Here is a 13,300-nt window from a genome sequence, read left to right as displayed (position 1 = left end):
TTTTTATTCAGATTTTCTTGTTTTTGTGTTTTTTTTTAATCTAAATACATCGTTTTTGTCAAGACCAGAACGGAGACAGGACCCACTTGCGATGCGATTCTCACAAGTTTCATTGGAAGAAAGAGAAAGGGTTGCGCCCGCGATCCGGTGATTACTGGACGCGGGAAGCAGGTCGCTCAGATACTCAGATTCTGCTCCGAACGCGGAAGTGGATCTTGCGATGGCGGTGTCAGGGACGGAAAAACAGTCAGTAGCCGGGACAGGAGAGCAAAAACGTGGTCGGGTCGTAAGCGAGTCGTAAGCCAGAAAAGGAGAGAAGACGTGTTCGGGGACAAAAAGAGGTCGAAAGCCGGGACGGGAGAGTAGATGTGGATCTTGCGTGGCGAGCGATGTAAGGGACTGAAAAACAAGTCAGTGGCCGGGACACGAGAGCAAAAACGTGGTTGGGGTCGGAAGCGAGTGGTAAGCCAGAAAAGGAGAGAAGACGAAAAGAGGTCGAAAGCCAGGACAGAAGAGTAGACATGGTCATGATCAAAAACGGGTCGAAGCCGTGGGACAGACGGGAGCAAAAAAAACGGGACAGGTGGGAGTCAGGGTCGAAAAAGGCTTGCCTAATGTTAACTGAGGTTCACAGACGGACTGACTAAAGGGAACAGACAGGACTGGCAATAAATTCTGATCGGGAGCCAATCAGGAGCGTGCACAGCTTAGTCACATCAGTAATCATGACAAAACTTGAAAAAGTTCAATGGAAAACGCCACCTAGTGTTTTGGGGTGTAATAGGTTTATGGAATTCAAACGACCCACTTGTTACGCCACTGGGAAAATAATGTTTTTATACGATGCAACTTAATTCCGCCATTTAGCCTAGCTCGACCGGATTAACCCAAGCATCCTAGCGAATTGAAATGCAGCGCGGCCCCTAATTCCTGCTGCAAGATGGTACCCCGCCCACTCCCCTGCCCCCTTTTTTCCTGTCCCTAATTGCTTTCTGTGTTTCTTTTTAGACACCGGCGGTGGTCCGTGCCAGTCAGGCGAGCGTCCGACTGGGGCCGAGCATCGCAATCAACCCGTCAGGGGTGAACGAGGAGGGGGTTTAGCGGTGCAAATTGCACACTGCGAGAAAGGGGGCCGACAGGTTTATATTAAAGGATGGAATCGAAGCTGACCCTTCGCGGCGCGGACCGATGGAGACGTTGATATCACAACACGGGCACGCTTGTTGGGAGGAAATGAAACACATCGCGGGTGAAGTGCAAAAAACAGGGGGGTGGGGGGATAAAAGCAGGGGACAGTGGGGAAAAAGGAGGGGGACATAAATAGCTTAACGGGATGAAGCATGAAATACTCCAGATAAGGGCTGCTATTGTTGTTATTTACAGTAATCCCTCGGTTATCGCGGTTCATGGGGACCGAGACCACCCGCGAAAACTGAAAATCCGCAAAGTAGCGGCGCCCCTTCAAAAATGCTTAAAAAAACGTATACAGGTGTACAGGGCTGACCTGAAGAGAGGCATCAAGGAAGCAAAAGCAGCCTACGCAAGGAGGATCGAGCACCTCTTCGCTGGAAATGACCCGAGGAGGATGTGGCAGGGCCTCCAACACATCACCAACTTCAGAGGCCACAACCTGGCAACTGTTGAGGCTGAGGCTTCACTAGCTGAGGACCTTAATCAGTTCTTCGCTCGCTTTGAAGCTGGTAGGCCACAAACAGCCACATCACACCCACCAACAACCAGCAGCAACTCCCTCACATTTCAGGAGCACGAAGTTAGGCGTGCGCTGAATACCATAAACCCCAGGAAGGCAACTGGCCCGGATGGAGTACCAGGGAGGGTACTCAGGGACTGTTCCAATCCGCTGGCTGGGGTCTTCACCACCATCTTCAACCGGTCCCTGTCACAGGCGACCGTCCCACCTTGCCTCAAAACCTCCACCATCATTCCCATCCCCAAAAAGTCAGCAGTGGAAAGCCTCAACGACTACAGGCCTGTAGCTCTTACGCCTGTGGTCATGAAGTGCTTCGAGAGGTTAGTGTCCCGGCACATCAAAAACTCCCTGCCACTCACACTGGACCCCCACCAGTTTGCCTACAGGGCAAACCGCTCCACTGACGACGCCATAAACACAGCACTTCACACCGTGCTGAAACACCTGGATCACCGGGGGAGCTACGCCAGAATGCTCTTCCTGGACTTCAGCTCAGCCTTCAACACCATTATCCCGGAGATCCTGGTGGAGAAACTTGCACACCTAGGACTCTCTCCCTCCATCTGCCACTGGATAATGGACTTCCTCTCCAACCGCCCACAGTCGGTGAAACTCGGTACCCACGTCTCTCCCACCCTAACACTGAACACTGGCTCCCCCCAAGGTTGTGCACTGAGCCCCCTGCTTTTCACCCTCTACAGCTCCGACTGCTCACCGACCCACCCCACAAACACTATCATTAAGTTCGCTGACGATACCACCTTGATCGGCCTCATCTCTGAAGGGGACGAGGCGGCATACAGGGATGAGGTTGAGTCACTTTCAACGTGGTGTTCGGAAAACCACCTCATATTGAACACCACAAAAACAAAAGAACTGATTCTGGATTTCAGAAGGAATGGCAGGAATCCAGCGCCACTCATCATAAAGGGAGACTGTGTAGAGAGAGTCCACTCGTTCAAATTCCTGGGCGTGCACATCTCCGACGACCTCTCCTGGTCTGCAAACACCAGAGCGGTGGTAGGGAAGGCCCAGCAGCGACTGCACTTCCTGAGATTGCTCAGGAAAAATAACCTAAAACAGCAGCTGCAGGTGTCCTTCTACAAAGCCACAGTGGAGAGCATCCTAACATACTGCATCACGGTGTGGTATGCTGGGTGCACAGCAGCAGACAGGAAAAAGCTCCAGAGGATCATCAAAACAGCCCAGAGAATCGTCGGCTGCTCTCTGCCCAGTCTGGAGGACATTGCCTGCTCTCGCTACCTTAGCAGAGCAGGAAACATCATCAAGGACTTTTCTCACCCCGGCCACCATCTCTTCGACCTGCTGCCTTCCGGCAAGCGCTACAGGTCACACAAAGCAAAAACGAACAGACTCAGAGACAGTTTCTTCCCCACAGCCATTACCACCCTAAACAGACACCGCACAAAAAACTGAAAACTATTGCAAAAAACTACCTCACACGTATGTAAATGGTACTCACGTACATGCTGTCTGCACTATGCTTGTTCACTGCTCAAACAGACACCGCACAAAAAAAAAAAAAAAAAAAAAAAAAACTCATGCCAACACTACCTCATACGAATATAATGTTACTCATGTCTTGTTCTTGCACATGCCGACTGAACTACGTTTAATGCTCAAATTGCACAATGTCTGACCATTTCCTGTTTCTGCACTATGATGTCTATGTTTGCACCAATGCATATGCTGACTATTTTTGCACTATGATGACTTTGCACCAAATGCAATATTGCACAACCGTTACGATACCAACGTTATCTATCACGACAACCCTGTATGTAACATCCCACATGCCGACATTTCTTGTGTAAATACCATGTAAATTATAACTATAGCCGTATCCCCCTTGTCTTATAACATTATCTTCTCTGTTCCTTTATCTTCTTGCTCATACCTCACTATAAATGTGTAAAACTGGAGTGTCATGCCCAATTTCGTTGTCACAATATGTTAGCCCATTTGTAGCAATGACAATAAAGGTATATTCTATTCTATTCTAGTATACCCCCCTGTATACAGTGCACCATATAGAATACGGGTAGAGAGAGAGAGAGAGAGTGAAATTCATGTTATAACAAAAAAAAAAAACTGTAAAATATGTTGTATGTACACGGAATAAGACTGCGGGGAAACCACTACGAAGCATTCAGTATGATTGTATTAACCGCTCTCAACCACATGCAGCCATCGCAGTTTATTTCGCTTGTTAACACTACCGATTACATATTGAAAATAAAAACAGTGAAAATGTGATATTTGATGAGTGTTTGTGAAGCGTTTTGGGAAACAGCAGTTAAAAAAATGGTCTGTGTTCATTTTAATGAAAGTGAAAGAGCTACCTTCTGACAATAACAACATACTTTAGGTAGCGGCATCGAAGGGCTTTTACAACAAATACAGGAAATCCCACACAATTAGCCGTGTTTAAGTAGTACAAACAACAGCTCGCTTTTGGTATACTAAAGTCAAACTTGAGATGAAATGTGACAGAAGGGAATATACTTACGTCTCGTCGCCGAGTTCCTCCATGATAAACTGAGCGCCACATAAGAAGGGGGTGAGGTGGTAGGAGTTACAGGGGGGGTGAGCGAAGCGGTAACTCACCATGACTAAGCATTGTGTCAGGGCCTCCCCCTCCCCTTCACAATAAGAGTGTCCACACCGTGTCCTCGGTTGACATAAGCTCGCGCTCAATGGCGTCAAGTCAATAAATGCTTTTATTGAGAAGGTAAGGTATATTTTTTAGACCCGCGAAGCTCTGAACCTGCAAAAGTGGAACCGCGAACTAGTGGGGTTCCACTGTATCTGTATTTCCCCGTTGTCCCAAGTGACCAAGCCCCCCAATTCCAACCCCTAATGTGGAGCGCCAAGCGGTGAGACAATATCATAGGTCTAAGGTATGGCCGAAGCTTTAACCCGTGACCTCCCAACCGTAAGCCCACCAGGCCGGTGTTCATTATCATTTTTCAAAATCATTTAGTATGCGTAGAATACTTCCGATAAGGGCGACCAGCAACCATTATTAGTATTACTATTGTATTCTTTTTTATTTTCTCATTTATTATGTATACTGAAGGATTTTATTCATTTGACTATAAAGGATTGTATACGATTGAATACAAGTTACATTTATTGAGTTTAATGCAAGATATTCACTGACTGGGCTGTAGTTCAATGACAGGTCACGCTGTTCCATATGCAGAATATTTTGACTAGGGAATTTTGATAACAGGACTCTGACGGAGGACGGCAGGCGATGTTTTGAGAACAGGGCCTTGATGACGTAGAAACGCTCGGTGTTGTTTTGAGTTTTCCAGACACACATTTTGATATTAATTCCCAACAATACAAAACACCATATAAGGAGTTCTATTTTAAGTAATAAAACTATTTTATTTAGTTGTTACTTTTATTCATTATGCATAAAATACTCTCAAGACAGGCTGCTACCAATGATTACTTTGTTCATATGCAGTAAAGAAAATGAGTATTTGAACACCCTGCTATTTTGCTAGTTCTCCCACTTAGAAATCAGGGAGGGGTCTGAAATTTTCATCGTAGGTGGACGTCTGTGAGAGAGATAAACTAAAAAGAAAAATCCAGAAATCACAATGCATATTTTTTTAACAATTTAGTGCACCCATTAGAAGTCCACCTGCAATTCATGTATCATCCTGAATCAAATCCACCTGTTTTAGGCATAAAGACAGCTGTCCACCCCATACAATCAGTAAGACTTTAACTTGTAACATGACGAAGACCAAAGAGCTGTCCAAAGACACCAGAGACCAAATTGCACACCTCCACAAGGCTGGAAAGGGCTACGGAGCAATTGCCAAGCAGCTTGGTGAAACAAGGTCCACTATAGGAGCAATCATTATAAAATGGAAGAAGCTAAACTTAACTATCAATCTCAATCGGAGTGGAGCCCCATGCAAGATATCACCTCTTGGTGTCGCAATGATTCTAAAATAGGTGAGAAATCAGCCCGGAACTACACGACAGGAGTTGGTCAATGACCTGAAAAGAGCTGGGACCACTGTTTCCAAGGTTACTGTAGGTAAAACACTAAGACGTCATTGTTTGAAATCATGAAAGGCTCCCCTGCTTAAACCAGCACATGTCAAGGCCCGTCTTACGTTTGGGTGATACAGAGGAGTCATGGGAGAAACCTTTGTGATCAGATGAGATCAAAATAGAACCTTTTGGTCATAATTCCACTAAGCGTGTTTGGAGGAAAAAGAATGATGAGTACAATCAGAAGAACACCATCCTAACGGTGAAGCATGGGGGTGGTAGCATCATGCTTAGGGGGTGTTTTTCTGCACATGAGACAGGACGAGTGCACTGCATTAAAGAGAGGATGACTTTGGCCGTGTATTGTGAGATTTTGGGGAACAACCTCCTTCCCTCAGTCTGAGCATTGAAGATGGGTCGTGGCACGCAGACAGGAAAACCAAGGAGTGGCTCCGTAAGCAGCATATCAAGGTCCTCGCATGGCACAACGAGTCTCCAGACCTGAACCCAATCGAAAAGTTTTGCAGGGAGCTCAAACTCCGTGTTTCTCGGCGACAGCCCAGAAACCTGATTGATCTCGAGAAGATACGTGTGGAGGAATGGACCAAGATCCCTCCTGCAGTGTGTGCAAACCTAGTGAAAGACTACAAGAAACGTTTGACCTCTGTAATAGCAAAAAAAAAAGGCTACTTTACCAAATATTAACATTTATTTTCTCAGGTGTTCAAATACTTATTTGCAGCTATAACACACAAATAAATCGTTTAAAAAAATCATGCATTTTGATCTCTGGATTTTTCTTTTTAGTTTATCTCTCTCACAGTGGACATGCACCTACGATGAAAATTTCAGACCCTTCCATGATTTCTAAGTGGGAGAAATAGCAAAACAGCAGGGTGTTCAAATACCTTTTTTCTTTACTGTAAACCCCCAAATTTTCTTGTACTCTGAAAAAACAATACAAAAAATAAACTATGGGTGCTATTAACCAAAACAACCCAAGAAATGTTGGCCATTTTGTCTAAAAATAATACGAAATTGGGTTGTTTTCTTTTTTACTCCCCCCTCCCAAAATAATTTTACTGTTTTTGTGTACAAATGGGTTTTTTCTTTAACCCTGCCCCAAATTTGTGTTTATTGATATTATCCCCCACATTTTAATTGTATCGTGCGCAAAAAGTACTCAGGGATTTGGGTTGAAACTGCACAAAAGAGGTAAGATCTTAAGCCCGACCTGTATAGGTCAATCATTATGTTCGGGTTTCGGCGCGGCGGCAAATGTGGACTGAATCCAATGTGCGACACAAAGAACAACGAAGGGTGGATAATTTTTTTATAAAGTCAGCGAGGAAAAAGCCTGGTCCTCGCAAAAAATTAATCAAATATTAAGTTCATATGTCAGGCTCGGGCTGGGTCCATCTTTAATACTCGTGGTCCCAGGTTGGGTCAGGTTGGATTTTTTTAAGCCCGATTTTCAGGTTTTGTACACTTTTATCATGGGCAAATTCAGGCACTTTTCAAGCACTTTCAAGGCCAATTTTTCACATTTTCCAGTACCTCCAAAGGAAGAAATCGAGTGCCAATCATAAGATTGTTTTATTTTTTTGACTTAGAGGCTATATTGCTCCTATTACAAACTTGTGTTATTTTGATCAGTTTCTATCAATGATCTACAATATTAAGTGTCAATAGGCTGCTATAAAAGGCTGCTATAAACTGACATGAATTCTGCCATTTTGCAGACGCCGCTTGGCTACATCATACTTGTTTACAAACACGGAAAAAGCTTTAGAGGTGTTGGGTAATGACGGAGTTTAATACGAAAGACAAAAAATGAAAGTACTGTATGCATAAAAAGCTGAAAAATTAGCCAAATTTGGACTCATTCTAATGACGCTCATTGCATTCAATCTTTTAATCCTACAGACTGCTATCTTTTGCTTTTTGTCTTGCTTATTATAATTAATATTTTTCACGTATTTTTCAGAGCATCTGTGTATAAATCAGTTAGAATAGAATTGTAAATATATATATTTTTTTTTTGCATTTTATGATTGAATTAATAGAACTTAAGAGTTAATATTTAAAATTTCTATTTTATGTGTTTTTCAAAATGTTAACTAACTTATTTCTAATGATTTGGTACTTAATGTTTGATTATTATTGATGTTATATCATCAAATAAACAAAAAATCTGAGTACCCGTTTGGGAGCCGAAAGGGCGGCGTTCTAAATAGAGCTGTCCTCTTGGGTGGGACCATTAGCTTCACATGACAAGGCCATATTGACTGAGAACAGGCATGTCGGTGTCATTTTCAGCCACTCTATTTATTGCCTTGTCTCTAGAGTCAGACTGCCAAGAAACCTGGCGATGGCAACAATTTCAAGCATTTGCAAGCCCTGTACAAACCATGCATCATGTACAAATTTCCTCACCTGTGGCCGAGGATGTCCCGTGACCAAGCAGCTGAGCTCCAGGGTCTCTCCCTCCCGGATGGTGTAAACGCGTTCCGTGTGCCGTTCCTCTTCCACGTTGCAGGCGTGGCCCGAGTGCATAATCCGCACGGTAGGGGGCGCTGTCAACACGAAGGGGAAAAAACATTAGAATTCCATGTAAAGGATTTAATACATTAATACAATTTCACTGAGTGGGCTTTAGTTCAATGACAGGTCAGGCTGTTCCAAATGCAGTATATTTTGTCTAGTTCCGTTGATAACAGGACTCTGACGGAGGACGGCAGGCGTTGTTTCGAGAAACACTCTGTGTTGTTTTGAGGAACCACAGACATCGGGACGCTCGTCTCTGAGATTGTGAAGCCCACGTTGGGCTTCCTTGACACACCCATGGGAGGAGCCGGCACGCCATTGTGCGGGAAGAGGATGGCCAATGGGAGGAGAGCTAAAGGCCTTCAGAAGAGGGCTTCCCAGAGACTCCAACGACACTAAATCGTCCGTTTTCGATGGAGTACACTCAGTTGTTAATTAAATTAAATATGCCCCCGTGTGAAAATGTCGGCTTTTCATGTTCATCTTTGACATCAAGAAACGAGCGTGCATTGTTGGATGAATGTAGGTTAATGGAGTCGGATAAATAATTCGAACAATTTGGTAAACGGTATATTTTGATATTTAATTCCCAACACATGTCATTAACCCGACAGTCGCGGGGTCGATTTTCCCATCTGTTGAGGTTTCGCCCCAGGAAAACTTTTCAAAACAGAGTACCGGCGCACCTTTGCGACCACAAATGCAAATGATCAATTAGAAAACATTGAATTAAATATTCGCTTTCATGTTTGTACAACGGGAAAATGTTCTCAACCCTCGGGGCATGTTGACATGTCCATGTAATATGAATAAGACACAATAAAGGAAAGCAAGGGATGTTCCATACCGAAAGAATAACATGAACGCGCAATTCTTAATTTCTCTTCTTCGATTTCTCGATTGTTAAACACGCACCGGATGGCTGCTGATACAAGCCACTGTCGTGAGTACCGATACCTTGAAATAAAGCTAGTATTCGGGTGTGATACTGATTCAATCAATTTTATTTTTATTTTTAATTTAATTTACTTCCTGGACTTCTAATGGGCGGTGTAAGGTGGGCTTAAGGTACTCCCCCAAAAGTGTGTATCTCTAAACCAGATGGGCATTTCTTTAATTCTCTTTCTTTGTTCTGCCTAAATAAAGGAAGTTTAGTGGGGGAAGGGCCCCCCAGAGTTAGGAGCGCGGCCGAGGAGATGGACGTAAGTTCCTCCTCTTCTGGCCCCTCCCCCTCTCCAAATGCCAGTTGTAAAAAGTCAAAATGCCAACTTTAAAATAACTCTCCCACAACATGTAAGAGGTCGATTTAGACCCCACAGACCGACTGAATTATTAAAAAAATTTGCAGTGTGATTTCTGGATTTTTCTTTTTAGTTTATCTCCCTCACAGACGTGCACCTAAGATGAAAGGGTATAATTGGAAGTATCATGTACTTTTTCAAAACCACAAAAATAAAATACAAAAAGATTTATATTGGTGCTTGTATCGGTACACGCCCTACCCTGGGGACTTATATGTACAAGTACAGACGCTCCTCTACTTACGACCATTCGACTTACGAACATTTTTTCGGAATGTGGAAAAATATCCGGACATTGCTATAAGATCGATTTTGTATCGTGTGCACCTTTTACCAGGTACAGGACAGTACTGTAGTGCTTCTTTCCGGCGTGTGGTGGCGCTGTGAGAGGTCACCTAGCATCCACCCCTAAGAAGAACTTTGCCTCCTCTTCTTAGTTGGTGTGTAAACATTCTATACTGTATCTCCAGCGTGCTAAAAAATCATTATTGATATTGTTTAATTGTTTAATTTTAATTGTTTGATATGGTTGGTGTAAAGTTTTAAAAAAAGGCGAGTCGTTTCTTTTGAAACAAAAGTGGAATAAGAAAGCTTGATGCGGTTGAGAAACTGGACAGAATGCTTATTTTCAGCCACTTTTTACTTTACAGGAGGACCTCTTGAAGCGCATCTTCCAAAAGTAAGTTAAACTCAACTTTATTTATCTTTATAGAGCATATTCTTTTATGGATTTTTTTTTAGCACAAAACAATACAGGTAACTTATAAAAGCCTTAAACATACAAAAAATAGCACGGAAGCAACTTACGAACAAATTCAAAAGAGATCGTAAGTAGGGCAAGGTCTGTATGGATTGATGGCCAATACTGGAAATGTTTCAAACTGTTGGCACTTGTGATAAAAGTCGATACTCTCTACTGCCATCTTGTGGCTATCTTACGATGCAGCATTGGAAATTTAAATCCAGACAAATAAAAGAACAATTTCTTTAATTTGGTGTCATTTTCCAAAATAATGCTTTTTTAACTAGGTATGTGATTACAATTATTGATAGATTGAGGAATTGATAGACAAAGGGTTGACTGACGAATTGATTGGTTTATCGATCAATGGGTTGAGCGATTGTCAGGTTGATGGCTTGAATGACTGATAACTGGATGATTGACTGGTTGTTTTATTGATCGACTAATTTATTGATCGACGGGTTGATTGAGCATTTGATTGGTTGGTTGCACGGTTGCCTCATTGATAGTCGGATTGACTGAATGACAGATTGGTTCACTGACAGATTGATTGGTTGGATGATTGATTGAATGATTGATTGACTCGTTTATTGATAGAAGATTATTGAGTAGTTGATTGGTTGATTGCACGGTTGCCTCATTGATTGAGTGATAGTCGGATTGACTGAATGACGGATTGGTTTACTGACAAATTGATTGGTTGGTTGATTGATTGATTGAACGATTGATTGACTTGTTTATTGATAGCGGGGATGATTGAATGATTGTCAGGTTGATGGCCTGAGTGACTGATTGATTGGTTGGTTGATTTCTGTATTGGTTGATTTATTGATTGGTTTAGTGATCAATGGGTTGAGCGATTGTCAGGTTAATGGCTTGAATGACTGATAACTGGATGATTGACTGGTTATTTTATTGACGGACTTATTTATTGATCGACGGGTTGATTGAGCATTTGATTGGTTGATTGCACGGTTGCCTCATTGATTGAACGATTGATTGACTTGTTTATTGATACAGGAGTCAATTGAGTAGTTGATTGAGTAATTGTTCGATTGAATGAACGACTGACTGATTCATTGACCTTTTGTAACTGATTGGTTGGATGATTGACAAGTTTATTGAACTAACGGGTTAAAAAATTGATCGATTGAATAGTTGACTGTGTGTTTGCATGATTGATGATTAGATGAATTTATGTTTGACTGGTTGGTTTACTGACTCATTGGTCGGATGATTGATTGACAGACTGACCGATTGATCGACTTACTGTGTGGACTGCAAACATACAATGACAATATAAATGTTGTGTTACCATTTAGTAATTGTTTATGCACCCTGAATCCAAAGATAACCCTAACCCTTTGAGACTTGAAAACCCGAACTGCTCTTGAACCTTTGAACAAATAACATAGTTTATTTGGGAAGCCATTTTTCATTCTATTGGCCACTAGCACAATCCATATTTCTAAAGCCAGACATCCAATTCAGGAGCAACTCCCATTTAAATACGAGACACCCGAGCGAGGCACTTAATCAGCGGACAAAGCTCCCGGGGATTAAACGAGACGCCTGTCTTTGACTCGGCTCAGCGGGCCGGCTCCTTGAACGCGAGGCCTTGGTCCCCCGCCCCCGGCTGCCTTTTGATACACTCCAGGAAGGTCTCGAGGGGGTCCGGTGTCACGATAAGGCTCGGAAACAAAGGCGGACTCGGTAACAAGACCCCGGGGCTGCGGCCCGACAAAGTCTTAATGCCATTTAGCCCGACGAGCCCGGGAGAGTAGTCGGGGAAACTCCCTTAATTAATGGCCTCGCATACTCTCAGGCATACATCATTTTTTGAAAGCGCAAACAAGCTTATGTAATGGCCACGATAATGTCAAGATATGCCGGAGAGATAATCCACCCGGCAAACAAACGGCCGACATTAATATGTCGTTCGCTAGCACGTCGTTAAAACGGTCGGGTTTCATTACTCATTGCGTTCACGGAGTTATCGAGGACGGCTTCTGCTCTCCATGTCACGGTTGTATATTGGCCTCACTTGGGCGTGCCCGTTTGGTGCCAGCGACTGCTCGTTGCCTGATTGGCTTCCCTCCTATATAAATTCAGGTCTCTCATTTACTCCTGGTCAGTCCGTCAACAAACCTCTGTACTTGCATGACTTGTATTTTGACTCTGTCCGGTATCCTGCTCGTGTATCAAGTATCTATCACGTCTATCCCGTCCTGTCTGGTATCTTGCTCGTATCCAGTATCCGGTATCGACCCCATCTGTCCTGCCTTGTTCAGTATCTTGGTCCAGACTCCAGTATCCGGTATTGATCCCGTCTGTCCCGTCCTGTCCGGTATCTTGCTCATGTATCCAATATCAGGTATCGATTCCGTCTGTCCTGCCCTGTCCAATATCTTGCTCCAGTATCTGTATTGATCCTGTCTGCCCCGTCCTGTATCTTGCTGTTGTATCCAGTATTGATACTGTTTGTCCCGTCCTGTCCGGTATCTTGCTCGTGTCACCAGTATCCGGTATCGATCCCATCTGTCCTGCCTTGTTTGGTATCTAGCTTCAGTCTCAAGTATCAGGTATCGATCCCGTCTGTCCCGTCCTGTCCGGTATCTTGCTCGTGTATCCAGTATCCGTCTGTCCTGCCTTGTTTGGTGTCTTGCTGCAGTCTTTAGTATTCGGTATCGATCCCGTCTGTCCCGTCAGTCCCGTCCTGTCCGGTATCTTGCTCGGGTATCCAGTATCTGGTATCCATCCCATCTGTCCTGCCTTGTTCGGTATCTTGCACCAGTCTCCGGTATCGATCCCGTCTGCTCCGTCCTGTCCGGTAACTGCTCGTGTATCCTGTATCTGGTATCGCTCCCGTCTGTCCTGTCCTTTTTCGATCTCGTCTGCCTCTGGCTTCCTGTTCTGCGCCGGACTTCTCTGTCTCACTTCTACCCCCCAGCGATCGCC

General features: G+C 43.8%; 1 protein-coding gene across 3 annotated transcripts in view; it reads right to left on the bottom strand.

Annotated features, from left to right (window-relative positions):
* The window catches only part of LOC148346008 (MAM domain-containing glycosylphosphatidylinositol anchor protein 2), a 305,624-nt gene that overhangs the window by 183,045 nt on the left and 109,279 nt on the right, over window positions 1-13,300 (bottom strand). For all 3 annotated transcript variants that reach the window (XM_088325084.1, XM_088325085.1, XM_088325086.1), the window contains exon 2: window positions 8,189-8,328. In XM_088325084.1, coding sequence (XP_088181210.1) covers window positions 8,189-8,328 — 140 coding nt within the window. The remainder of the gene's footprint in view (window positions 1-8,188; window positions 8,329-13,300) is intronic.

The sequence above is a fragment of the Urocampus carinirostris genome, chromosome 20, assembly GCF_059441175.1.
Source record: "Urocampus carinirostris isolate Australia breed hairy pipefish chromosome 20, RoL_Ucar_1.0, whole genome shotgun sequence".
NCBI classification, from domain to species: Eukaryota; Metazoa; Chordata; class Actinopteri; order Syngnathiformes; family Syngnathidae; genus Urocampus; species Urocampus carinirostris.
This window is presented reverse-complemented; position numbering and strand designations above follow the sequence as displayed.